General features: G+C 40.0%; 1 protein-coding gene across 1 annotated transcript in view; it reads left to right on the forward strand.

Annotated features, from left to right (window-relative positions):
* LOC149529426 (actin-related protein 2/3 complex subunit 1A-like) overlaps nucleotides 1-25,249 on the forward strand; it is a 190,392-nt gene that overhangs the window by 15,751 nt on the left and 149,392 nt on the right. Inside the window, exons 6-7 of the mRNA XM_089811309.1 lie at nucleotides 17,652-17,721; nucleotides 24,874-24,943. Of these exons, the coding sequence (XP_089667435.1) occupies nucleotides 17,652-17,721; nucleotides 24,874-24,943 (140 nt within the window). The remainder of the gene's footprint in view (nucleotides 1-17,651; nucleotides 17,722-24,873; nucleotides 24,944-25,249) is intronic.

Here is a 25,249-nt window from a genome sequence, read left to right on the forward strand (position 1 = left end):
TACCTTTTGCATGATATTGACTTCATATACCCATTTGGAGCTAATTGGATTCTTCCCTAGAGGAAGCCCAGAGAGAACCCAAGAGTTGTTCTTCATAAGACTCTAATATTCTACATCCATAGCTTATTCCCAATTTAGGATCGCTTTTGCCTCTTTAAATTTTTGAGGCTCATAAATTCTATGAAGGATGACCATGAGAGAAAAATTAACAGTATCTTGTTGCTTGCCCTTATTTGTAGAAGATCTACCCTCAGTGAGCTCATTAGGACAAATATTACTAACAGTCTTGGTGGTAGCATGAATGCTCATGATATTCCTATGGGGGAGTATGCTAGTAGTGTTGGAGACATGATTCAATGGTTGGGTTTGGTATTCATGACAGAGTTTGTCATTGATGTTAACATACTAGTTATTCTGTGTAGACTGTTAGAGCAATGGACAAATATTGGCTTCACATGGTTCGAGGATTGAAGATTAGCTTATGCGCTCTTGGGATTATGTTCGAGACTGTGTCTAGATGCTATAGTTAAGAACATATACATAAATATGAAGATTGGATAGAGTTATGAAGAATTTGGTGAAGACAACTTTCAAACAAAGTTTTTGGAAAGCGGGTATTGGTGTTTGGATTTTATCTCCTAACAGAGATGGAACCTAGTTGAGTGAGTTGAGATAGAGGTTGAAGACAAGAGGAAGATGCTTTGGTTAAACACGCATAATCAAATGATCAACGAGTGTAAAGTTGTGGAGATTGTGAGCCGACATATTGCTTGTAATTGTGAAAAGATGTAATATTGTAATGTAATATCTTAAGTTGGTCCTATATTATTATTGTTAATTGGGAAAGCCTCAAGGCCAACTCAATAATTTGTTTTAGGACTTGGTATAAAGGAAAGGTCATTTCGTTGCTGTAAGTGTGGAAATAAAAAGCGTGATATGCGATCATATCTTTGATGTATTGTGGGAGCTTACATGCGAACATCCTTTGGATCAGAGTAGAGATTGGTGTAATTGAGGCACAGTGAGCTTACAAGGAATTGTATCTGGCAAGAGAAGTTGTTGTTAGACAATTTTTGATGTACCCTTCTATTATTCAGTGAGGATAGTACAAAATCTATTTGGACAATGGGTCCATTTGTCTTCCTTTCAACTCCTAACAGGGTTAGGACAACTGCTAACATGGTTGGAATCTCCTAACAGGGATTCAAAGTCTCCCAACAGGGACTCATATGTACCGATTGTATTTCATTGACTCCTAATAGGGTTCATCCTTTCACAAGGAACATTTATATTAGTTCATCATCTTGTGGGCATCATTCTCACCAAGGTTTTCCTTTTGATTAAGGGTTTCTCTTGTTAACAAATCTGGTGTTATTGTGTATGATTATCTTTCTATAGTTGTTGCATCTACTATTTACATGTGACAAAATTAAAGAAGATATTGAGAGTTGTTTTAATTGAGATAACTGATTCACCACCCCTTCTTTGTTATCTTGGTGGACTTTACTTTCTAACACTTAGACTGCTATTTAGGCCAGAGAGTAGATGTGCTAACATTAGGAGAAGTGATCATTGGAGCTCGAGGTGGAAGAGGATCAACAATAGGTGGAAGATCAACACCATCAAGGAAATTCAGGTAGTGCGTCATCAAATGTAGAATTTGCATTATCCATACTATCAGGTGAACCCAATGGAAGATGAACACCCAAATCAAAAGCGTTCAAAGGCTGATCCTCTGAATTCTACTCAGACAAGAAAAGTTAATATGCTCCTCGTTCTTCATCAAAGACAACATTACAACTGTAGATAAGATGATCAGTGACTACATCAATTGGTCGATAAGCTTTATGGTTGTCACTATATCTTGTGAACATAAGGCTTTGACTCTTGGAATCCAATTTGGAGCGCTGAGCATCTGAACTACATACATATGTTAAAGAGCCAAAAACTTTTAGATGGTTGATCCTAGATTTGCAACCAATCCAAGCTTCCTCAGGTTTCTTCCCCTTAATTGCATGTGTGGGAATCCGATTAAGGAGATGGATTACAATAAGCACTTCTTCTGCCTAATATTTCTTAGGAACATTTCTATGTTCCATCATAGACCTATCCATTTCTATAATGGTGCAATTGCAATGCTCTACAACATCATTTTGTTTAGGGGTATATGGTGTGGTCATTTGATTTTTATGCCATGCGTATCACAGAAAGTGGAGAAGGCAGTAGAATAAAGCTCTCTTCCATTATTAGACCTAAGAGATATAATAAAACATCCAAACTCTTTTTCTACTAAAGCCTTAAATTTCTGAATATAGTTAACATATCCAATTTTTGTCTAAGAAAATATATCTACACTTTTGTCTTGAAATCATTCACAAAGAGTAAGAAACACATGCACCTAGGAACAAAAGTAGTATTCATTGGACCACATACATTTGCTCAGACTAATTGTAGTACCTTAGAGATGCAGATATATTGTTGTAGCAACTGAGTACCTTACTAAGTGGATAGAAGCACGAGCCCTACCAGACAACTTTGCACCGAGCACGACAAGATTCATCTACGAGCAGATCATTATGAAGTACAGAATCTTGATACAGTTGACAAGCGACCGTGGGGGAGATTTGGTCAACCATGTCATCTGACTACTCACCACGGAATTCAAAACCTACCATTCCCTGTTGAGCCCATACTACCTGAGAGCAAACAGACAGGTAGAGTCTATAAATAAAATCTTGGTTGCAGTGATTTACAAGTCTTGTGCAGTCAAAGGGGAAGATTGGGAGGAAAAGTTGCCATTCGCATTATGGGTATACCGTACCTCTTACAAAGTTACCATGGCACACACATTGTTCCAGTTAATGTACGGTCAGGAGGCTGTGGTACTGATAGAGTTCATGGTATCGAGTTTACGAATAGCGATTGAAAATAAATTAGGAGACATGGAAAGTCTCAGGGAAAGGCTTTATAACCTAAATAACCTTGACGAATGACGATTACAAGCACAATGGGCCATCGAAGTTTCACAATGCAGATGCAAGGTGTGGTACGACAAGCACTTGAAACTGAACAGGTTCCAACTAGGCCAATTAGTATTAAAATATAACAGGCGTAATGAAATCAAGTTCGAAAAATTTAAGGTGAAGTGGGTTGGACCATACAGGATTCGTGAAGTGGGCGATAACGGAGCAATAAAACTATGGACGCTGGACGAGAAGTGACCGATCCCATAAATGATTCGAAGTTGAAAATCTAGCATGAGAGGAATGAAGGCCAGGGAAATGATGATACCTAAATGAATGATCAAATCTGAATAGTTAATAATAATAGCGAGTAAATAATAATAATATATATTTATGTAATAAATAGAGAGTATAGGTATAAGAAAAAGATAGGTTGACTAGTAAAGACACCCAGCTATATATTAGACAATATATTAGGCAAAAGTAGAGTAGCGGGACTCAAACATTGCGTACTGCCAGCTATAAAAGAATGCTGCAAACACCAAAAGCACCTGATAGACACAAATAGAGAGGGAAGTAACACCGTACGGATTGGACAAAAGGAGAGGAGACACCATACGACACCGTATGACCAAAGCAGAGGACCATCAAGGAACACCCTACGGCCATAATAGAGACAACAAAGGAAATCATACGGCCAGTGCAACAGACTGCTAGGAGACACTGTACGACACCGTACGACTAGAAGGAAACACCACAAAGGCACCGTGTGGCCTAAAAATAGAGATATAATAACATCACTGTACAGGCCAGCAAGGAACATCACTTTACATTTGCCAGCAAGAAACATCGCTACCATACGGATGACATCGAGTAGAAAGGAAGGATTGTGCATCGTACTACCATACGACCACAACGAGAACATGTGGCAAGACAAGTTTTACCATATGACCAACCAAAACCATACAGGGAGTTAAAAAGAGAAGCACTGTACGGCTAGGAGTTAAGACTGTATGACCACGAGTAAGGAAGGGTAGAGCAGGAGTCAAGACCGTATGACCATGAGGAAGGAAGTATAGAGCCTCTTTTAAAAATGTCGTACGACTTACGCAAAAGCTCTACAAACGAAGGATGATTAGTAAGCACAACTGTGCTAGCGTGGAAAACTTCAACCTTGTACTGGTGAATCGCTGGAGATTGGACACAGGGTGACAGGAGCACAAAGATTACCATACGTAGAAGGAGACCAGAGCAGCACACTGTATAGTATGTTTGGTGTGATACTAGGAGAAGAGTGTTGTACGACCTTGGACAGGGATTGTAGCTACGCAAGTTAGGGAGTTGCACCATGAGCTAACAAGGGCTTTCCAAATAGGTGTATAGAGAAGTTGTGACAAGTGAAAAGAAAACCTAACCATTTCTTGCACACGAAAAGACAAAAGGCAGGATTGTTATGCAGTTAGTCGGAAGAGAGCTTGGAAGAAGAAGTTAGACGAAGATTCAGATACCAGCATGAAGATGAATCAAAATGTGAAGACCTTGCCCTCAGGTGTTCATGTTGCAGGAGGCACAAGTACAGGCACAGACAAAAAGAAGGGCAAACAGACAGCACAGCCTACGGCTACACCAACTCATCTCACACCACAGAATATTTCTTTCGAAGGCCTGAATAGAACCGAATGCAGGAAGTGGTGGTAGGATACACCCGAGGACCATTTAGTGAAGAATAACATATTAAAGGTGCAGGTAGAATGAGCGATACAAATGCCAGTATTTTGCATGTGGGATTACGGAGGCTTTTTGCGGATGATGATCGAGACCTACGATCGGTTCTTGAGAGCCAGTTCATTTGCCTATCTTAGGCATGACTTGGTAATCTTATTCAGGGCACTGGATTTCGTGTAGGTATTTGGAATACTTGGCCATGCACAGGGGGGGAAGAAAATTGATAAAAAACCAAAGAAGTTAAAGCGAGAGGTGAAGGCGCAATTGATACAACTTGTATGTGTTGACCTGTCGCAAGTAGAAAAAGAAGCTGTGTTGGACACTTCGAAGGGTAGAGGACTAAAGAAGTCCAACATTCAGGAAGGGCATTGGTGTTGCCTCATAGACTTGGTGAAGAGTCGGCTTATAGGATCAAGCTGTGTGTCTGATATCTCATTTTTATAGGTAGCGATGATGAACAGGATCTTGAACGAGAGAGTGTACAATTGGGCCGCACCACTATCAGAAAGAATGTATGAGTTCATGACGCTTCAGCACAAGACATTCTACATGCCTTACTATGCGATTGGGTTATTCCTGGATGCGACAGCGTGGATGATACCGATTGATAGGCTAGAGGTCAAGCCTGGCTCGCTCATGCCAGGTGAACCTCCTATTATGTAGTGGGGACACTTAGACACACTTGGCAGCCAGAAGGCCATAGTCATGCAGATAGGATGCAGGAGATACGAATAGTGGTCGACAGGAGACATCGTCTGATGATAGTGGGATTGATGGAGAGGAGGAAGAGGATGACAAAGAGGTGGAAGTTATTACGGCAACACCATTGCTATTCTTGCGACCTACACTTTTGATGACAACACATTTGATTCCTATGGGTACGCACAGTGCACACATTCCAGGATTTGGACAACTCAGACAGCTAGTAATGATGACCTCTATCACAGTAGCGACTCAACTAGTTGCAACGACCTCAACCATTTTGGAGGCCATGACTATAGTTGAGATAGAGTCCTACTCACCATCGACGACAACCTTGATAGAGGAGGTGATGGAGTTATCAACATAGGAGGTTCCTGAGAGTTCGGGGAACCACAGGTCAGACTAGAGGTAGTGGGATTTGATTCGGTGGTCATGATAGATCATGCATTATTGGCCACTAGTGAGGGTACTGTAGCACAAAACTTGAGTGTGCAAAACTTAAGTGAGTTGGACTTGAGTAGGAGATTCAACATTAGACCGTTAACAACGACATCTACCGCTATCTCACCTATGAGAGAAGTACCTTAGGCAATGGATTCCCCAACCCCACCAGAGGAGTCATCCTACCGTCGTAGTTGAGCCACCACCTCCCCCACCTTTGAGAGGGAGTACTGTGGAGAGGATGTTAGAAGTAGTAGAGTCAGTGATGGCCATGGATCACCACACATCACCAAACCCCTCGACAGCTATAGGGGAGGATGTTGAGACGTACTTAGCAGACGTGGTGACTCGAGGTTGCCAAGTAGTAGTTTCAACACAATGATGTGCTCTGGAGGTAGTGGTGCGGGAGTTAGAGCAAGTTTTCTCATTCATGCAGGTTGGTTGTCCAACGGCCTTCTCAGTATGTTTTGAGGTGAGAGGATGGCTGAACATAGAGACCTAAGAGATGCAGCAGGAGTGGACTATGAAGGAGCTTGTAGTGGAGAGCAAAGTTGAGCACCTGACGCGAGAGATAGTACAAGTGTATTGGGAGGCATACTATACTCTACGCAAGAGTGAGGCGGATCTAGTAGCAGTAGCGAGGGCTCGGGAGGAGACAACTACCAGATTAGCCACAGTAGAAGCCAGTTTGGTTGCATAGCAGGCAGCTTGGGAGGAGTGGGCAACACTCATTGTTGAGAGGGAATTCGAGAAGGCAACATTTGTATCTCAGTTGGGGGACACGAAGAGGGAGTTAGAGGAAAAAGAGGTAGAGCTCCAGAACATTGCTGAGATGATGAAGAGAGCACTAGAGCTTCAGATGCAGGCCGAGGTGGATTTGGACGCTCGGACGCAATAGGTACACGAGTTGCGGGCACAGTTGAATGAGTTACGGGTACAGAGGACATCTACTACACTAACCCTACTAGGGGCACACCCCTCTTCTTCTTAGTTTTGTTCTGAGTCTAGATGTACTTAGTAGTTTAGTTGTCTCTATTTGTCGTCCGGAGACGACTTTTCTTTTGGGGGGATGAGGTTGTCTATAAAAACTATATTGTAGCCGATGGGATTAGTTAGTGTCCGAAAGGGTGTGTGATGGTTGAGTCACCCCTTCAGGAGATATATGTACATTGTCTGAATAGATTTATGAAGCATCATTGTACTCTTGATTGCATATCTGCTTATATGAATAAAGTATCTTGTTTTGTGTTACATTCTAGTCTCTTAATGCAATAAATATCCGTTTACCTTGTACAGTAAACAAGCACGAGTCAACATTCTTGAATGACATCTTGTGCTGCTTTCCAGCCTGACAAGCTCCACAACTCGAAGATTTTGAGTTTGAACTTCAGGTAGGCCAAATACTAAATCATCCCGAATAGGCAGAGCAAGATAGTGAATGTTCAGGTGACCATATTGCTGATGCTAGAGATTTTTGATAGAAGATAATTTTGCTGCGAAAGAATACTCAAGAGAATCACCTAGTATCCACAAGTCTAAAGAGACCATGATGCTCAATGTGAACAACTAGAGTAGTACATGTTGCATGATCAATAATCGAGCACTTGTGTACTGAATACCACATCAAGCTAAGGATAATACCTGATGATTTGACTAACTGAGACTAGGTTAAAGTTCCATTCTAGGAACGTAGTATACATTGAGTAAAATGAGATTAGTCCACCATACTATATCTGAATGTTGCCCTTGCCGACACCTATATACTCTTTATCTCGTTCAATAATGATTGAATCAGTGAAGGGAGAAAAATTTGTAAACCAATCACACCCGAGTGAAATGACAAGAAGCACCAGAATTGATATACTGGGCAGAAGATTTCACATGGTTTGCAAGTCTTTTAGCCATGAAGGAATAAACAGAAAACTCTTTTTGCTTTGTATGTTCAACAACATTGGCTTCAAGCTTAGTTAGACCCTCCCTGCTTTCGTTGTTCAGAAGCCAATAAATTGCAATAATCCTTGAGAAAATGGTCATATTTGTGACAGTAGTTACACTGCACCTTCTTCTTTGATCCATTTTGAGATTGCTCGGAGCCCTTTTGTTGAGATGATTGAGAGTGCTGAGATTTTCCTTTATCCTTGTGAAAGCATTTGGCTAAAAGGCTTGCTTTGAGGAGGGTGAGGTGGCACTCCTACCAAACTGTTGTCCAACTTGCTGCTGAAGTTTGGTGTACAATTCTAGAAATTTTAGATCAACATTAGTAGAAGTAATGTTGAGAGTCTCTATAAAGTGATCATAAGATTTAGGTAGACTCTTCAAGGAGATGACTACCATATCTTCTTCCTCCATTTTTCGACCAATAGCTTTGAGTTGATCTCAAATGTCCTCAATCTTCATGTATGCTTTTGTAAGAACATGCATTCATCCATCATGATGGAGAACGACTCTTTCTTGAGAAAGAACGCTTGACTCTTATCAGATGTATCATGCAACTCCTTTTGATGCCTCTAGATCTTTGAAGCTGATTTGCCAAAAGGAATCTGAGGCAACTGATCATCTATAACAGCGAGCTTGAGAAGCATAATAACTTCTCCATTCTAGTCATCAAACTTGTCTTGGTCTACTTGGACTGTGGTAGGATGAGATTTTGTGCCCAAAACAAGCTCATCTAGCCACTGATATTTGAAGATCCTCAACATGTGCTGTATTCAGGTGTTATAATTTTTTCCGTTGAATCTTTGATTGCTCTCTAACATTACATTGGTCAATGATGCCATCTTGCACATTTCCCAATGCACAAAAATGAGAAATAAAGAAGAGATGATAGTACAAACTCTGAAATACAAATCCCGATGTAGAAAAAAGAGGCAAATGCATGTATAAACTTCAAAAAAAAAATGAAATATGACTGATATTGATTTTGAGAAATTTCCCAATTGACCTAGAAAGATCTGACATTACCTAGAAGAGATCTCAAAATACACATAAAGAATATGAAATCAAAAAAAACAAATTGATTGGTACAAAATTCGAGGCACCCAAAAAATCTTGAAACCTATCTAGATGAGATCTCAAAAAACCCACCAAGAATTGACAATTAGTTTTTCAAACTGGCGAAAAGTCTGAGAGTTCTGAAAGAAAACCCTAGTTGTCTGAAAAAACTCCAAAAAATTGCACATTGATGTTAACAATGGTGGATGATCAATCCAGGGGAGATTTTGAAAAACCCACAAAGAATGTGGAATTCGTTTTTGAAGCTGGCAATAAATCTGAGCTTTTTGAAGCGAACCCTAGCTGTTTGAAAAAATCCAAAAAATTGCAGATCGATGTTAAACAATGGTGGATGATGAAAGTGGGTTGTATAAAATGACCATAAAGAAGATTGAAATGCATAAAAGCCCATAAAAAGTAACACCTAATACCAGCAAATGGTGTCATTTTTTGACTTGGCTTTGAAGAAATAAGTTCAAAAATGGGCGCTGGAGTTGTAAAACTAAAACACTAGGAACATCGGTCACAATAAAAAGATGGACGTTGACGCTGGAAATAGGCCAGTAAAGGTCGTCGTTTGCAAAAGAACCCTCTACAAATGATGACAGGATTTGCAAACACGTTTTGCAAAACGATGCCCAACAAAAGAATAAGCAAACAAAGATTTCTTGCAAAAAAATGGCTTGATAACCCAACTCGTGTTGGAAGAAAAGAGCAAGATCTTCACAAAATATTTCGAAATTATTTTAATGCCGACATGTATCAAGATGTACCCAGAAGGTTCTATTATTGTAGTTGACATGTTGTATGTGGCCGACAGATACCTTCGAGAAGGATCCTCGGATAGTATTTATATCTTCCTTCGGGATCATTGTAATCATCATATCAGAACCTAATGTAATATCTTGGCATATGCGAATAATAAGAAGAGTTCTGCTGTTTGAGTTCGTGTTCATTATCTGTGTGCAATTCTTAATTAACCTATGTGGTAAACATTTGGCGCCGTTGCCCGATGGACCTGGAAAGGCAGGAGAATGAAGAGTAATGCCGAATTAGCTGAACAAGAATAAGAACAAACTAAAGGACAAGGACAAAATACGCATAGCACATGGCGATTTGATTTTGGCGTAGTAAGCCGAATGCAGAAAGAGATTCCAGAAGATTTTTGCCGATGGATGCAAAAGCGCGGAAGCATTGTTGGAGGAGACGCGACAGCGGGTGGAATTGGTGGAAGAGGCAAGGGAGGAGTTTTTGAATTGGTGTTCGTCGAGGGAAGATAATCCAGACGGAAGAGAATCGACTCGCACGGCTCGGAGTGCCAAAGGAGCAAGAGCGTGGAGTGAACTCTTCGTCCAGGATCCACTTCCAGAAGGAACAGATTCACTTAACGGAGACCCTTCTTCACCAAACACAGCTGTCGGGATACCGAGTGTGAGCGTCGGGATACCAAGTGTGAGCATTGTGATACCAAGCGTGAGCGTCGGGATGGCGGGACCAAAGGAGAAGTTACCTAAATTTGATGGTGATGGAGTAGCTGATCCCATCAGACATTGTAAAACCCGTGAAACGATTTGGAGAGCTAATGGCATAATGGATACAAATGAATGGATGAGGCAATTTCCGGCAACCCTACGGGGTGTTGCAATTGATTGGTTTACTGATACCAATCCACAAAAGTTAAACAGTTGCGATAATACTAAAAAGGAGTTCATCGCCGAATTTCAACTCCTGCGCGATGATAATGAAATTGTAGCGGAGATATTCAATACTAAGCAGGGGAAGAATGAAACAGTCCGAGTCTTCGCAAGGAAATTGAAGGACTTGATCAATAAAATGGAGAATAAGCCAGCTGACGGGTTATAGAAATGATGGTTCATTGAGGGCCTTCACCCAAAGTTGCGAAAGAAGATAAAGATCGTGCCACCATCGACATACATTGAAGCGTATAACCGAGCAATGAACTTGGAAAGTGAGCAGAAGACCAAGAAGAAGAAGAAGAATAGTTCATCCAATTCAGATGACGACGCCTCTTCAGGAGAAGATAGCAGTGATGATGAGGGTAGCAGCAAGAAGGTTCGTGCTCTTCAGAAAGACATGATTCAGATGATGAAGGAATTCAAGAACATGAACAAAGAGACTAAAGGCAATGAACTATGGTGCACGGAGTGCAAGAAGGAAGGCCATACAAAGGGATCTTGCCCGAAAGAGCAATTTTGTGAGATCTGCCAGATTATGGGACACTCAGTAAAAGAATGTCCTTTCAATCTGAAAACAAGAACACTGCAGCAAGTGTTCCTAACACAGGAAGCGTCTGTAGGAAGCGGGAACAACAGTACAGAGGGTGCCACATCGGGCGGATACAGAAACAACCGGCATGGTCAAAACAACAACAATAGCAGCAACAACAATAATGGCGGAAGGAGTCAAATTCAATATGATGCGAATGGTCGTCCGATAGTTCAATGCTGCGCATGCAATCTGTGGGGTCACTTCGCCCGAGAGTGTACAACGGCCAACACACCAAAGTTGTTATGCAGATGGTGTGGACTTGGTGATCATGAAGATGCTAGGTGTCCGAAGTCGGAAGTAAACTTGATCATCGTCGGGACGGACAAAGAAGAGATTCTGACCATCACGCGGTAGCAAGCGAAAGTATACCCCAACTTGGCGAAAGAAAAGAAGAGATTGGAGGAAGCACGGGCAGAGATCCAGAGAGTAGCGCAGGTAGGAACGACACACCTGAAGGACACGCCGAGTACCTTCGTACGGAACTGCGAAGAATAGAACATTGTATGGCAAATATTGCAAGCCAAGATACCCGTCAGGATAAATGATTTGTTGCTCACTATGCCTCAGCTCCAATCGGCACTCGCAAACATCGTTCTTGCTACTAAACTCCCAGGAGAACATGGAAGGGAGCAGGAAAGTGGAGCAAGTACAGCAAACAAAAAGGAGAAGGAAAGTGGTGCAAGTGTAGAAGATCCGATGCTTTCAGCCCTCTCATCCGGACGCCATCCGGCAGTTGTTGAAATGGGAATTCTCGGGACTGTATTGACAGAAACGATTGTGGACGGAGGGTCCGGTGTCAATGTGTTGCCTGAAGACACCTGGAAAAGATTGGGACAACTGACATTATGGCCGCCTACATTCCAACTGTTAACAGCCGATCAACATGGAATCAAGCCATTGGGAGGCCTGACAGCACAACCAGTGACGATTGGAACACAGCCATTCTTGTCGGATTTCGTCGCGATCCCACTGAAGCGAAGAGGATATGATGCCATTCTGGGCTGGGGGTGGCTGATACAAGCCAAGGCAAAACACGATTGGAAGAAAAATACTTTATCACTTGAAAGCAAAGGCCGGAAGTATGTCATCGATCTACACACTTAGATGGTTGGAGAAGAAGCTCTATCGTTGGATTCCGAAGGAGAAGAGGATGAGAGGAGGTAGAGTATGGAACCCGATCAGGAGGGAGTCCTACGATTGGAAGGAGATGACGATCTGGATTCAGTAAATGGTCTTTACCACTGGCAGATAGAGGATTACGAGCTCTTTCCAAGTTGTAATATGCTAAGGATCGATGAAGGTAAGAAAGAAGAAGGAAATGAATGTCCGAAGGAACACAGAGAAGCCGAAGGAGGAAATGAAAGTCTGAAGGAACAGAGAAGCCGACGGAGGAAAGGAATGTTCGAAGGAACATGGAGAAGCCGAAGGAGGAAATGAATGTTCGAAACAACACAGAGAAGCCGAAGAAGGAAACGCGGGTATGACTGAAGCTGAAGGAAAGAACATACAATACGAACCTGAAAGGAGGAAAGATTCCACTGTACGACCGCGCAAGAAGACAGTATTACGTCAAACCACAGATATAGTAGAATGATGCCAGCAGCAAGGAAGACACATCATACTGTCCGCACAGGAAACAAAGCGGAAGGGTTTAATAAAAGTTGCAGCAGTACGGAGTGGATGTGTTATTGATAGACAGAAGGAGCAGTTGACGGAGTCCATGGTAGTGAGCTTCGAGAATAAACTGGGTGATATGGAGATGACACAGTATAGGCGTAGCAAGTATCAACTCGGACAGTGGGTGTTGAAGTACGACGATTGGAATGAGATCAAACTAGGCAAGTTCAAAATTAAATGGGTCGGGCCGTACTGGATTCGGGAAGTGGGTGATAACGGAGCAATAAAACCATGGATACTAGATGGAAAGGAGGTGGCCAACGCAGTGAATAGATGGAAGTTGAATGTTTACCATGAAAGAAGTAACGCACTTCCGTGGATGAACAACTGAGACAAGAATGACTGTAAGTACTGTATATATGTAAATATTGTACAGAGTTATCTGCTAAAAAAAAAAAAAAAAAGAAAAGAAAAAAGAGAAAAGAGCACCGTATGGTCAAGTGACCATACGGCATTGTGAAGAACAGTAGACATCGTACGGTGGAAAGGTTGCATCACCATATTATATCATCTTATATCACCATTCGGCTTGGAATGAGAACATAAATGTAGGTTGGAAGCATTCATCACCGTATAGACTGAGTAAGAGTCCAAATGGCCACCGTACGGCGTTTCTAGTCACTCATCGTACAATTTCTAAATTCATATCACCGTACGGCCTGGAATTGAAAAATAATCCCGTACGGTTTCCAGTCTAACCAACAAGTCATTTCTTCCTGAAGCACTGAAGGCATTCGTCACCGTACGGACACAGCTGGAGTACAAGTTGAACACCGTACAGCTTCGAGAGGTGTCCACATTGAGCCGTACAGCTTCTTTCTGGACAACAGCATTCAGCATTGAAAGTGGTAATCCCGTACGGCGTATTCAAGTTGTATCATTGTACAGTAGCACATGTTGGAAAATTGAAGAAAGAATCGAGGCACATCAGCCATACGGCGATGCAAAAGGACCGAAGCACAGTAGCTGTATATTGGCAGTGCAGAAGAATGATGACAAGAGGTTTTCAAAAAAAAAAAAAAAAGACGACAGATTCAAGTTGTTTGGAATGAGTAGCAGATGATGCCAAAGAGAAGGGGACGCATCAGTGGTTGCTAGAAAGAGTGTAGAATCGGCAAAAAATGACAGAAATGGTGTGTTTCGTGCAGTTTAGTGTGGGTTTCGGAGTGCTAATTTGCTCTTGGCGGCGAGGGGCGCTGCCCCAGGACCCCGGAGGGGCGCTGCCCCCTGGACCCCCAATCGTTGCGGATATCAGTCGTGAAGTGTGACCAGTTGAGAAGACTTGAAGCTGCTGCAGGCATGGATTGTCTGTGTACTAGAGGCACTAGGAGTAGGTGTTGGCCGAAAGGTTGTCTTGGTGGATGCGTAGAGAGCTCGGGAGGAGTCGATCATCCAGTTGAAGGCACTTCAGCGACACTTGGCTCAGTGGACCCAGAGTTGGAAGCAGACTAAGCAACACGGGTGGTTATCAAGGTCAGCTAAGGAGACAGTTTTTGTTGTCTAGTCGTCGGGAGACGACTTTTCTTTTTGGGGGGGATGATGTTGTTAGGAAACAGTGTATCGGGAGGTTCTCGACGGTGTATCAGGAGCTTCCTGACGGGGTATCGGGAGGTTCTCGACGGTGTATCAGGATGTTCCTGACAGGGTATCGGGAGGTTCCCAATGGTGTATCGGGAGGTTCTCGACAGTGTATCAGGATGTTCCCGACGGGGTATCGGGAGGTTACCGACGGTGTATCAGGATGTTCCTGACGGAGTATCGGGAGGTTCTCGACAATGTATCAGGATGTTCCCGACGGAGTATCGAGAGGTTCCTGATGGTGTATCGGGAGATTTCTGTCAATGTATCGGGATGTATGCCGTCAGGCCAACATGTATCCAGAAGGTTCTATTATTGTAGTTGACATGTTGTATGTGGCCGACGGATACCTTCAAGAAGGTTCCTCGGATAGTATTTATATCTCCCTTCGGGATCATTGTAATCATCATATCAGAACCTAATGTAATATCTTGGCATATGCGAATAATAAGAAGAGTTCTGCTGTTTGAGTTCGTGTTCATTATCTGTGTGCAATTCTTAATTAATTATGCGGTAAACAATTGTAGGATTGCTCTTATCTATCTAAATTACATTCGATACAAAAGATGATCATTAAAGTAATATGATAATAATATTTTGGTAGCTTGGCCTTTAGAAAACCACTACCCATTCAACTTCTTTTGCAAGAAAAAGATGACACAACAATGAAGTTGAGGAAAATTCAGGAAAAACCTTCATTGATTTTTATTGAAAAAAATCATATAGAACCCTTTCATGATTTTTTGTGGAGAAAAATTAAGAAGACCGAGATGTTTAGGACAAAGCCATGCAAAACTGTCTTATTGTCAAATATAGGTCGCAGCTGTGACAAACAAATTGACCAATCGCAAAAACCTTTATGCGGCAAAACAATTAACTTCACATGGTAAAATGCCCTAGGAATCGACCAAACTTCATCATAGGGTAAAACAAGAAAGCAAGCAACATGCAACTCACAAAAAGCATGTGCAAACAACATGCCAGAACATGCAAGTACATGCAACCCACGTAACTCTGGGCCTCTTGGGAGGGAGTTAGACCCAAGTAATGATAATTGTATCCAATAATGAACATTGAAAACAAAGTTTACAAAATATAAGCTATTACATTACAATGTTTCTAAAAGAAATGGATGTAAACAAATCTTAGGAATTAAAACTACTTGAACTAACTAAGGTGACCATTAAAGAAACGTTACATTATTTTAACATTTCTCTCGAATAGTCCTAGGTCCTTTTCAAAACTCATTGGCCTAAACCACCATTGGATTAGTCGTAGTTCTCTCTTTCCCAGCCCTTCAAGTTCAACACCTCTATAATCTCAACTCAGTTTGTAGAGTGCATTAAATCTCCAACCACAAGGCATGGCAGCATGTTGTCACTTGTGAATTAACGAAGACCCTTATGACGATAGACTATTAAATGTTTCATTGCCAATTGTAAATCTTGATAAATGGTTTGGAGATTACTAACATCCATTATGACATCCTTAGGATTTGCTTGCATACACAACAAATCCTGCCCATTAACATTCTCCTCAATATCTAGTGTCACATCTTAGAGGGAAGGTAGTCACCAACAAATCCACGTTCTATGCACCAGGAGACTTTCTAGGCAAAACATTACTTCCAATGATTGCGCTATCTATGAGAGCTTACCCTCCAATTTACCCAAGATCATTGCAAAAGAGTGCTGCTTGCCATTTTCCGCCAATCTTTCACAACCTATAACATGTTTGACTGAATTGGACAAAGCACTGTTGCTGCAATTGAATATTTTTTGCCATCTATGATTGGCGACATGTCCTCTGTAGCATGGTTTCTTGGGGAGCTGACACTCTTGCCTGTCATAATAAATCTGCCCATAACAAATCAAAATACACCTAGGAAGGCAGAAGAAACCCATAAAATGTGGAGGACCAAATCCTACAAAATTAGTGTGCCAACTGACAAAGGACACAACTTACACATTTGCCATGCGACATAGACAGCTACACATGCATGAGGAGAATATAAATCAATCACCAAAAAAGCCTACCAGGATACCTTACAAGCAAACAAAATAAACATCATGATAAGAGGAGCCGCCAACCATGTTTCCTAAGTTTAACCCAATTAGCTATGTTATAACTTTCTAGAGTGGAGAAAGGGAAAAAGGTTCACAACCCCTTTAGCCAAGAGATCAGCTACTTATGTTTTACTCCTTGGAACAGTGAGAGATGTTAAAGTATCAAAGTGCCCACAAATTTCTGAAGCCTCCTCCAAAAGGGAACTAAGCTTCCAGTTTAGGAAGCTCACTTTCCTCAAAGCATTAATCACATTCGTTCAATTGTTCTAATGAAAATTTTCAACATCCTTGCAATGAAGTTAGCGTCAGCCCTGTGATTACTTCTTTCCAGTCTGCCTCTTTGTTCATTTCCTTTCCTACCTAAATTTGATCTCCCTTTGATGAGAGCTTTTGAAGAATCATGAAATTATACCTAGCCCTAGCAAGCCCAAGATATCAGTATGACTCACCATCAATGTTTAATTTCTAAAACCCCTCCATTGGAGGCTTCTATTTCTTATTTCTATTGTCTTTCCTTTTGACTGATAGCCCATTAGAGATATAAAGAATATTGTACCTTTAACAGTTATTCTTCCAAAGCAGTTATCAGAACTTAGAGTGGGAAATGTCAAAGCGTAAATACCACTTAGAGCTTTGTTTATGTTATCTGGATTGACCTTGTATGGGTGTTGCAAATTCATACAATGATCTGATGAATTGATCCTCATTTTATTTTGCTTCAGTAAGTGTTAACTGTTGTCTATTTTCAATGAGATGCAAATGTTCTGACATTTATAATACACATATCTTTTAAAAGTAAGGGAAATCTTGAATTTCTTTGTGAACAGTATTGTGAATTATTAATAGAATCATTGTCAATCTATAGTCTAACTCTAAATATTAAATCCCTGATCTGGGACTTAATTATATCCGCATCATTGGACCCTAAAGCAAATACTAGACCTCTAATTTTTTGAAGGCTCTCTTTCTTTTTGAGGAGCTCCATAAAAGAAAAAGATAAAAACATGTGCATATGTTTACTGCAAACTGGGTTTCTATAATTGCTCATATGAAATAACTGATCTGTCATATTGAATGCAAACTGGGTTTCTATAATTGTATAGGAATAGTAAACTTTGTAGACTTGCTGAAGATTTATAATGTAAGAATGGTAAAGGTTGGTTTTACTTGTACTGTTAAACTTTCATGTGGTTGACCATCTTTTTACTTCTTGTCTCAGAAAACAAGTTTGCTGTTGGAAGTGGAGCAAAAAGTGTTTGTATTTGCTATTATGAGCAAGATAATAACTGGTAGTTGATTTCTCTCTGCCCTTTACTGTAACATGCATGTGACAATTTGATATTGGAATTTCGATGAATATTATAGTTAATGCTGATAACCGCACATATAATAATGGTAGTAGAACAATGTAGACTTCAGATCCTGTACAACATGAGGTTTTTGTGGGTCAAAATGTCTTAATATCCAATATATCCAGAAATTGAATAATCTCTTGAGGTAAGGAACACCATACAGCACTCCATAATGAAGATTACTCTGCTACATCTGCTAGAAATCCTAAATACAATACCATACCCTTCACATGTCCTTACCATGCATTTCACTTTTTTATATAGACTCTCTCTTAATAACATAATGGAGGCGCAAACCATTAAACCGAATGCAGGTCTAGGCATTGTTCAATATAATTGATTAGAAAAACCTACTCAAACCAATACAACTAAAGGGATTTGTACCATATGTTGGCATCTATATCTGCCTATATACATTATTATAATAGTCCTAGGCTCCTAGCTACATAACATACCCTCCCTCCTTGACATGTTGAAGCTGCCAAGTAGTAAGACTGCGACATTACAAATATGTTTGATAGTACCTGCATCCCATCCTCTATCAACATTTTGTTTCAACCATTTGATTCCATTCCTCATCATTGCACATCTTTTCCTACCATGAATAGTCATTACTTCTTGGATGATATTGACTGTTGTAAGTGCTCCTTTGATTCCAGGTATATCCATTGTGATTTGCCTGCTGATTCCATACAGTTTCATGCCTCCATGGTGATTGCCTCTCACAGTAATTTGGGTGCCTATACATTGCACTCTCTACCATCTTTGGAACCTTTAATTCTTCACCATTTGTTGCCACTTGTTTTCTTGGCTCATGAGAAAGTCCTTTCCTCTTTTTTCTCTACACTTTGTTCATGATGTTTTCCTTCTAATTCTTGGGTGCGATCTTTAGTAGATTCTTAAACTTTTTCACCCTGACTTTCCTTTAGTGTTATTGCGTGTAATATTCTGCAATTAATTTCTTCCTTTCAAGACCAAAGATTCATGAACTTCCTTTGCACATTAATATTTATCTTCTCAATTTTTTTTAACTAAGGATAGCCAAGAACTGTATCCAATCCTTAATATCCAAAGCATAAGGGTTTGAATGTTGAGAGCTTAAAATATTCAAAAAGTTGGATATGCTTGCCCTCTACTCAACGATCATTAGTTGCTTTGCTTATACCTATACTTTTGCAGCTAGTTCCATGTTGATGATGTCATGCTTGCTACTAGGTTCCATTAAAAGTAGTTTGCCTTTTGAATAATTCAAGAAATTGAAGAAATGAAGTTTTCTTCTTGGAGCTAAAATGCATGATATTTAATTCTTTTCTTCATCATTCCATTTTCCTACTTCTCTTCTACCTCGTCCTCTTTCTCCTCCTATTATTTCATTTGGTGCCTAAGTATCTAAGAAAGATTTTTAGAATTCATCCAAACAAGAAATATCTTCATACAAGGATGTCGACCTTTGGTCAAGTTTAACTTTCAATGTAAACAAATAATGGTTTTTTATAGTTATGTTTTAACTAATAGCCATTTTATATTGAAACCGTCTTTTCAATTCATTAACACTTCCATCAAACTTAGACAATCGCATTGAACCAGGGTTTTTAAAAAGATGCAAAAAGTCTTTCAATAGATCTCTTTTATAAACATATCACCAACTCAATTTAGGTCCCACTATTTCATAATGTTTTCGGCTCCAAGAAGCAGATGACTAACCCCTAATCAATTTTGGCAAGCTTTCTAGAAAAGCTAGGACTCAGTTTAAAACATAATGTAGTCAATTAAGATAGGACCCGCATGATAATAAAATAGGGAGCACTAGCATGAGAATTAAATTAAAATGAAATATCCCAGAACTTATAAAAGCAACTAATAGGCAAGCAGTTCCAGTATCCAAATCTGATTGCTAATGCAATATGAATTTGAGTACAATGCCAGGAGTTCAAGATATTTTGCACCTTATTCTTCTAGCGATGATTCCACATTATGAGTCGCAGGATAAATTACTCCATGCAATTTGGACTGAAGGAGTCTCCAAATGAATATCACTGTTTTCTAGCAGCACTGATAGGATGTACAACTCAAATGTATGCCAACGAAATGCATATGTTGATTCTTGATCACGTGGCAGCCCAAGATGGATCAGCAATAATTTCACTGCTATGATTGCATTGACACCTCACAATATGTGTTGCAGATTACAAAGCCACAGCAAGATGAATTCTGCCATGGTGAAAGCTGTATGAGACTGCTGCTACAGCAATATACGACTATGGTGATTGCAATAATAATGAGATTGCTGCAACAGAGATATATCCTTTGCCAATGATCACAGCAAGTCCACATAGATATCTGATTGCCAACGGATGCATACTTCACAGCCCACACTCAAATGCAGATCTGATAATAATTTGGATATATCGCAGGAAGGTAGATAAGCCGCCACACATAAAATACAATGATTACTGGAAACTCAGATTGTAGCCCCAGATGCTATGAAATGCTGATGAGCTATGCAGATTTCATCGCTCATTGAAGCCGGTCTCTTTGGACCTCGCTCCTTCAGTCCCCCAAAGCCTTCTAGCCTACTAGTGCACCCTCCTTTTGCCTCTTTTTGATCCCAAGAACTACAAGACCATCATGGTTTGGCACACTTTTTCTGAACTGTAAGCAATGGTTTTGCATGTTATTCTCTCCCCGAGAATTGGATTGGAGACACATTCAGGCTAGAGGGCAGGCTGTTTCCAGCTAGATTTTCAGACCACGGACCATCTCTTGATTCTCAGGGCTATTATTGAGGAGGCATGACATCACTCCTTGAATGTGTACTATTGCATTGTGGATTTCCCCAAGGTGATTGATTTTGTTCCCAAGACAACCCTCTTCCAAAGATTGCACGATATTAGTATCTCAGAGACTCCCTTGATTGCCATCATGAGGTTCTATGAGACCATGACTTGTTGTATCTGGACCTCTTAGGGGGTTTTAGACTTTTAGACTTTGTTTGCTCTTTATGTTGACAAGCTTGAGGCGTTTCTTCAAGCGCACTCCCTCCCAAGAGATGGTCGCTCCTTACATTGGGCCCTAATTTCTATCTGCTCTTTGCAAATGATGTGGTCCTACTGGCCTCTCCTCCGAATGGTTTGCAGAGACTACTTGACAATCTCGTTTCTTTCAGTGTCTTATGACAATTGACGCTAAACCTAGGAAGACCAAGGTGATGATTTTCAATTGTCTCAAGACCTCTCACCTTCATTTCATTTTCTAGGGCGTAGAGGTGGAGATATGTTCTTTATACACTTATCTGGAGTTCATGTTCTTTGGGCTTCCCTTCAACATGAAACTCACACTTCAAAATCGTATCAACAAAGGGCATGGTTCTTTGGCCCTTGTTGAGAGGTAGTGTATTAGGCATCACGTCTAGGACACTACATCCAAGATGACTCTTCTGGACACTTTGATTAGATCAACAGTGCTGTATTGGTCAGTTGTTTGGGGGCCATCTTTATTGGAGTCGGATTAGGCTTTCTTGTAGACTTTGTTTCTCTAACATATCAAGTGTAGATAGTCTACTTTGCATAGTATTGTCCTTGCTGAGTTTAGGGTGCATCCTTTTACACTTGCCACTATCTTTGACTTGCAATGGTTCTTACATCATCTATGGTGCTTCCTAGATTCCTTTGAGGAGCGTTACAAATACTCCTACTTGGTCTATTGCTTCTCGAAGGCTATTGCATGCTCGTGTCCCACTCGGGGGGCTCAGTATTGGTTTTCTTAGGTGTCACCTCTCATGGGTTCTGTCGAGATCAGTATTGACTATCTTCCTCCTTTGCAATAAAACTTTTGGGTCCTCCCTTTATCTTTTGCCACTCCAACAAGAGTTGAATTTACACACTAGGTTGAACATTTACAAACAATATATTCTCACTACTTGACTTTACTTGAGGATGGCATTTTATTGATATACATGATGGGATCATTGTTCGCCCCTCGTACTTGTCTCACAGTTGGTCGCATGTGCTATGTAATGCTCTTTGTTCCTTCAAAGTGGGATCTCATATGCTTCGTATCTAGGCTAACCATAAGTTGGCTAGGGAGGACACGATCTTCCATCTTTGCAACATGGGGGTGGTAGAACTAGAGACAGAGGTTTATTTCATCTTCCACTACCCTATCTACTATGAGATTAGAGGGAGATTTTATTGGTTGCTAGAGAGACATCGTCTCTCTCCTCATTTTTCAGGTATACAGATTAGTGGTGTCTGGCACTTTATCTTCAGGAGACCCAGAGGCTCTGAGACCATACTTTTCAATAGTTGTTTCCTATGAGACCATAGTTAGATCAGCTCTTGACCCTATTCTTTATGGTGACCTCTCCCATGGCGGGTACCAAGCAGCAACTTGACCCCCCTTTTGAGCCTCTTAAGGACATGAGACTTACCAAATCCTCCACTCAACGACGGTTTTCTTCTTCTACTGATTCTTCAGGGGCCCATAGTAGCATCTTGGGGCTCCTTCTTGCCATATGGTCTTTCCTTCTGTTCTGGACTTGTTCTTGGCTGCTTGGAGGAACAAGATTGGTGGTTGGTTTGGTGGTTTCTTCCTGCTCTTGTTGTATTTTCTTTCCTGAGGCACCGTTTGGTGTCCTGCTGTGGGCTATCCCCTATGTATGTTTCGACAGTCCCATGGGCTGTTGTTGGTTTTTTGTAGAACATTAATAAATTTATCTTATCTTATTGATCCAATTTAGTCTCTAACAAGAGACATCACCACATTGGGATTGATAGCAGACTAGGGAGGATATTTCACCTCCGAAACGGCAACTCCAAATGGAATACCAAACTTGAAATTACAATTAACAAACAAGATGAATGCTGATTGATGATGATAAAGTTCTCCAAATGGCTGATATAAGTATGAGTTAGATTCTACCAAGACTTGAATTAAAATATCTGCCCGCTTTGAGAGTGGCACCAAATGACATGCAGCAAAAAGGCCCCCTTGTGAAATACCTCTAATAGCTTACATGGACAAGGATGAGCTATGAGGTGGAAATAAGGATAGGTCTGGATTAGAGAGGAGGAGGCATGACATAAAGTTATAAAGCGGCAGCATTTGAATGGGAAGGGTTGTGACACCTTTAAATATGAAAAGTTTTTACTCCTCCAATAATAAGATATACAAAGGAGATCATTTGCTTGAGAAGATGATATTATTTGATCAATCAATTTTGGAATAAATATTATTACTGTTTTCCAGTGAACCACAGCCAAAGAGGATGGTAACCCTCCAATGTATAGTTTTAAGAAGAAACTCCTTAATCACTTAGCATGTTAAGGTCGAAATCCCCTTATTTAGTCAGTTTGGAAAGAACTTTCAAAATTGATATACAAGAGCATCACAGTTTGAAGGAAAATTATAACAGAAAAGATGATTTACATTCAGAGTTATGTCATAGGGATGAAATGATCTGAATTAGGGACAAAGACCCATCCCCTAAATTAGTTATATTGGCTCACGTGGATGGCTTGCGTAATTAATTAAATTAAGTAATGAGTAGGCTCCTATTGGTTGTAGTGGCTCTCCCTTCCATTATGTCATTGGGAAGAGGTTTATGTAAAGAAAGGCCATATCATTGTAAGGAAACATGAAGACTCTAATATTTTTCTTTTGAGGACCTCCATACCTTGTTTTCCTCCTCTGTTTTTGTTTGCCTTTGTGGGTTGGTTAAGGTTTAAAATAATTTTTTACATTGTGATGATGACTATCAAATATCAACATCATTAATCTATGCTTTCATTCAGATCTATTCAATACTTTCAAATGCTAACTATTTTAATAAGTTTTTATATGTGCATATGTGTTGTATGATTATTTGTTCTATATTTGAATTATATGTGATTATATTTTATTTTGCTGTCGCCAATGTTTGTTCTAAAATATTGTAGTGCTACCTAACCCCATCTCCCATACTTGTGAAAATTAATTTGCACAAAATGTACAAAATTAAATTACAGTTTGGGAATACATCTGATAACTGATATTTAAAAGTCAATTCATAAACGTTAATGATAGCATTACTGGTAAATCAATCAGACATATAAATGTAGTTCAATTAAATTGGACTTAATCTCGGCAAAAATTTAGGGAAAATTATAAAACATATGTTGCTTTCCATCTGGTATAGCACAAAATGAACTTCATGTTTTTTTAAGTTAAATCCAGACAAGGGTTTTGGGGGCATGCCATTTTCTCTTCTTGCTTGTGAAAATAAATTGCAACAATGGAAATAACAAATGATGAAAACATCAAATGGTTGGGTTTTTGTTTAAGTGCTTTTTTGGTCTGATTTTGACAGGGACAGGGGACTTCTTGACATCTCTGGGATGTCACAGGGGCATCATGGATGATAGGTTGTTGAAGAGGGAGAATTTGGGAAATATTCCTCATATTAGAGAGAGATGTCAGGATTTCTCCCCCCTTTTCTTTTTGAAAAATCAGGGATGTGAAGGGGATATTCCATTCTTATCGACCTCTCCTTAAACATATTTAGACAGGGGAAAGGGAGTGAATATAATTAATTTTTACTCATGTAAACAAATTTTGATGGCACCCCTTTCCCATACTTTGAACTGAATTGCCACATCTTAGGGTATCATGGAAATGAATAACTGAGAGAAATTACCTTGTGGGGTTTCAATTGGAAATTGGCTCTGGGTTAGCTGTGCCCTAAACAGAAATTTTTACCACTACCTTTTTTAATTGATGGTTGGAAACATAATTCTCTTATGGCTTATAATTTATGATTTCAGGATTATTGCTCAAATAATGTATTATAGAAAGGAAAGAATGTTATGAAACAAGTTGACAAACCACTAAGATTGCGGATCCAGATTAGGAATCTGCAAGAATACAGAGAAACAGTCTCTTATCAAACTGTAACTTGAGTGGATCTGCGAAAAACTTTGCCTTATGCTAAAAAGAATTAGTCACAATTCCAATTCTCTTTTGTTTTTCTTTAATGTATTTCAAGGATATTATTTTCTGATACCATAGATGGATGAAGACTTATTTTGGCTGATAGTAGATTCTTCTACACAGGTGGGTCAGCAAGCTTATCAGGAAAAAACACAATTCATCTGTGACGAGTGTTGCATGGCACCCTAATAATGTAAGCAGATTCCAAGATTATTCAGTTCTTTTCATTTTAGAGTAAAAATATTCTTTCCCTCTTCTATTTAAAATTATAAATTTTAGTTGAGACATCTAATAAAAGTGCAGATCAACTGCACTAAAGAAAGTGTATGAGTCTATTTTGATATGTATTGGACAAGAAATAAAAGTAGGTTTTCCTTTTGGATTCACTTAGTGAAAAAGATTAAAGTTCGACATTTTCAACTCGAGGCAATTGATTTTTGTGCTGTTTCACTAAAAATAAATCCTACGACTACATAATTGTGTTTTGTAGTTAAAAGTA

Source organism: Cupressus sempervirens, chromosome 11, assembly GCF_028749045.1.
Source record: "Cupressus sempervirens isolate cs-2001-9-10 chromosome 11, ASM2874904v1, whole genome shotgun sequence".
Taxonomy (NCBI): Eukaryota; Viridiplantae; Streptophyta; class Pinopsida; order Cupressales; family Cupressaceae; genus Cupressus; species Cupressus sempervirens.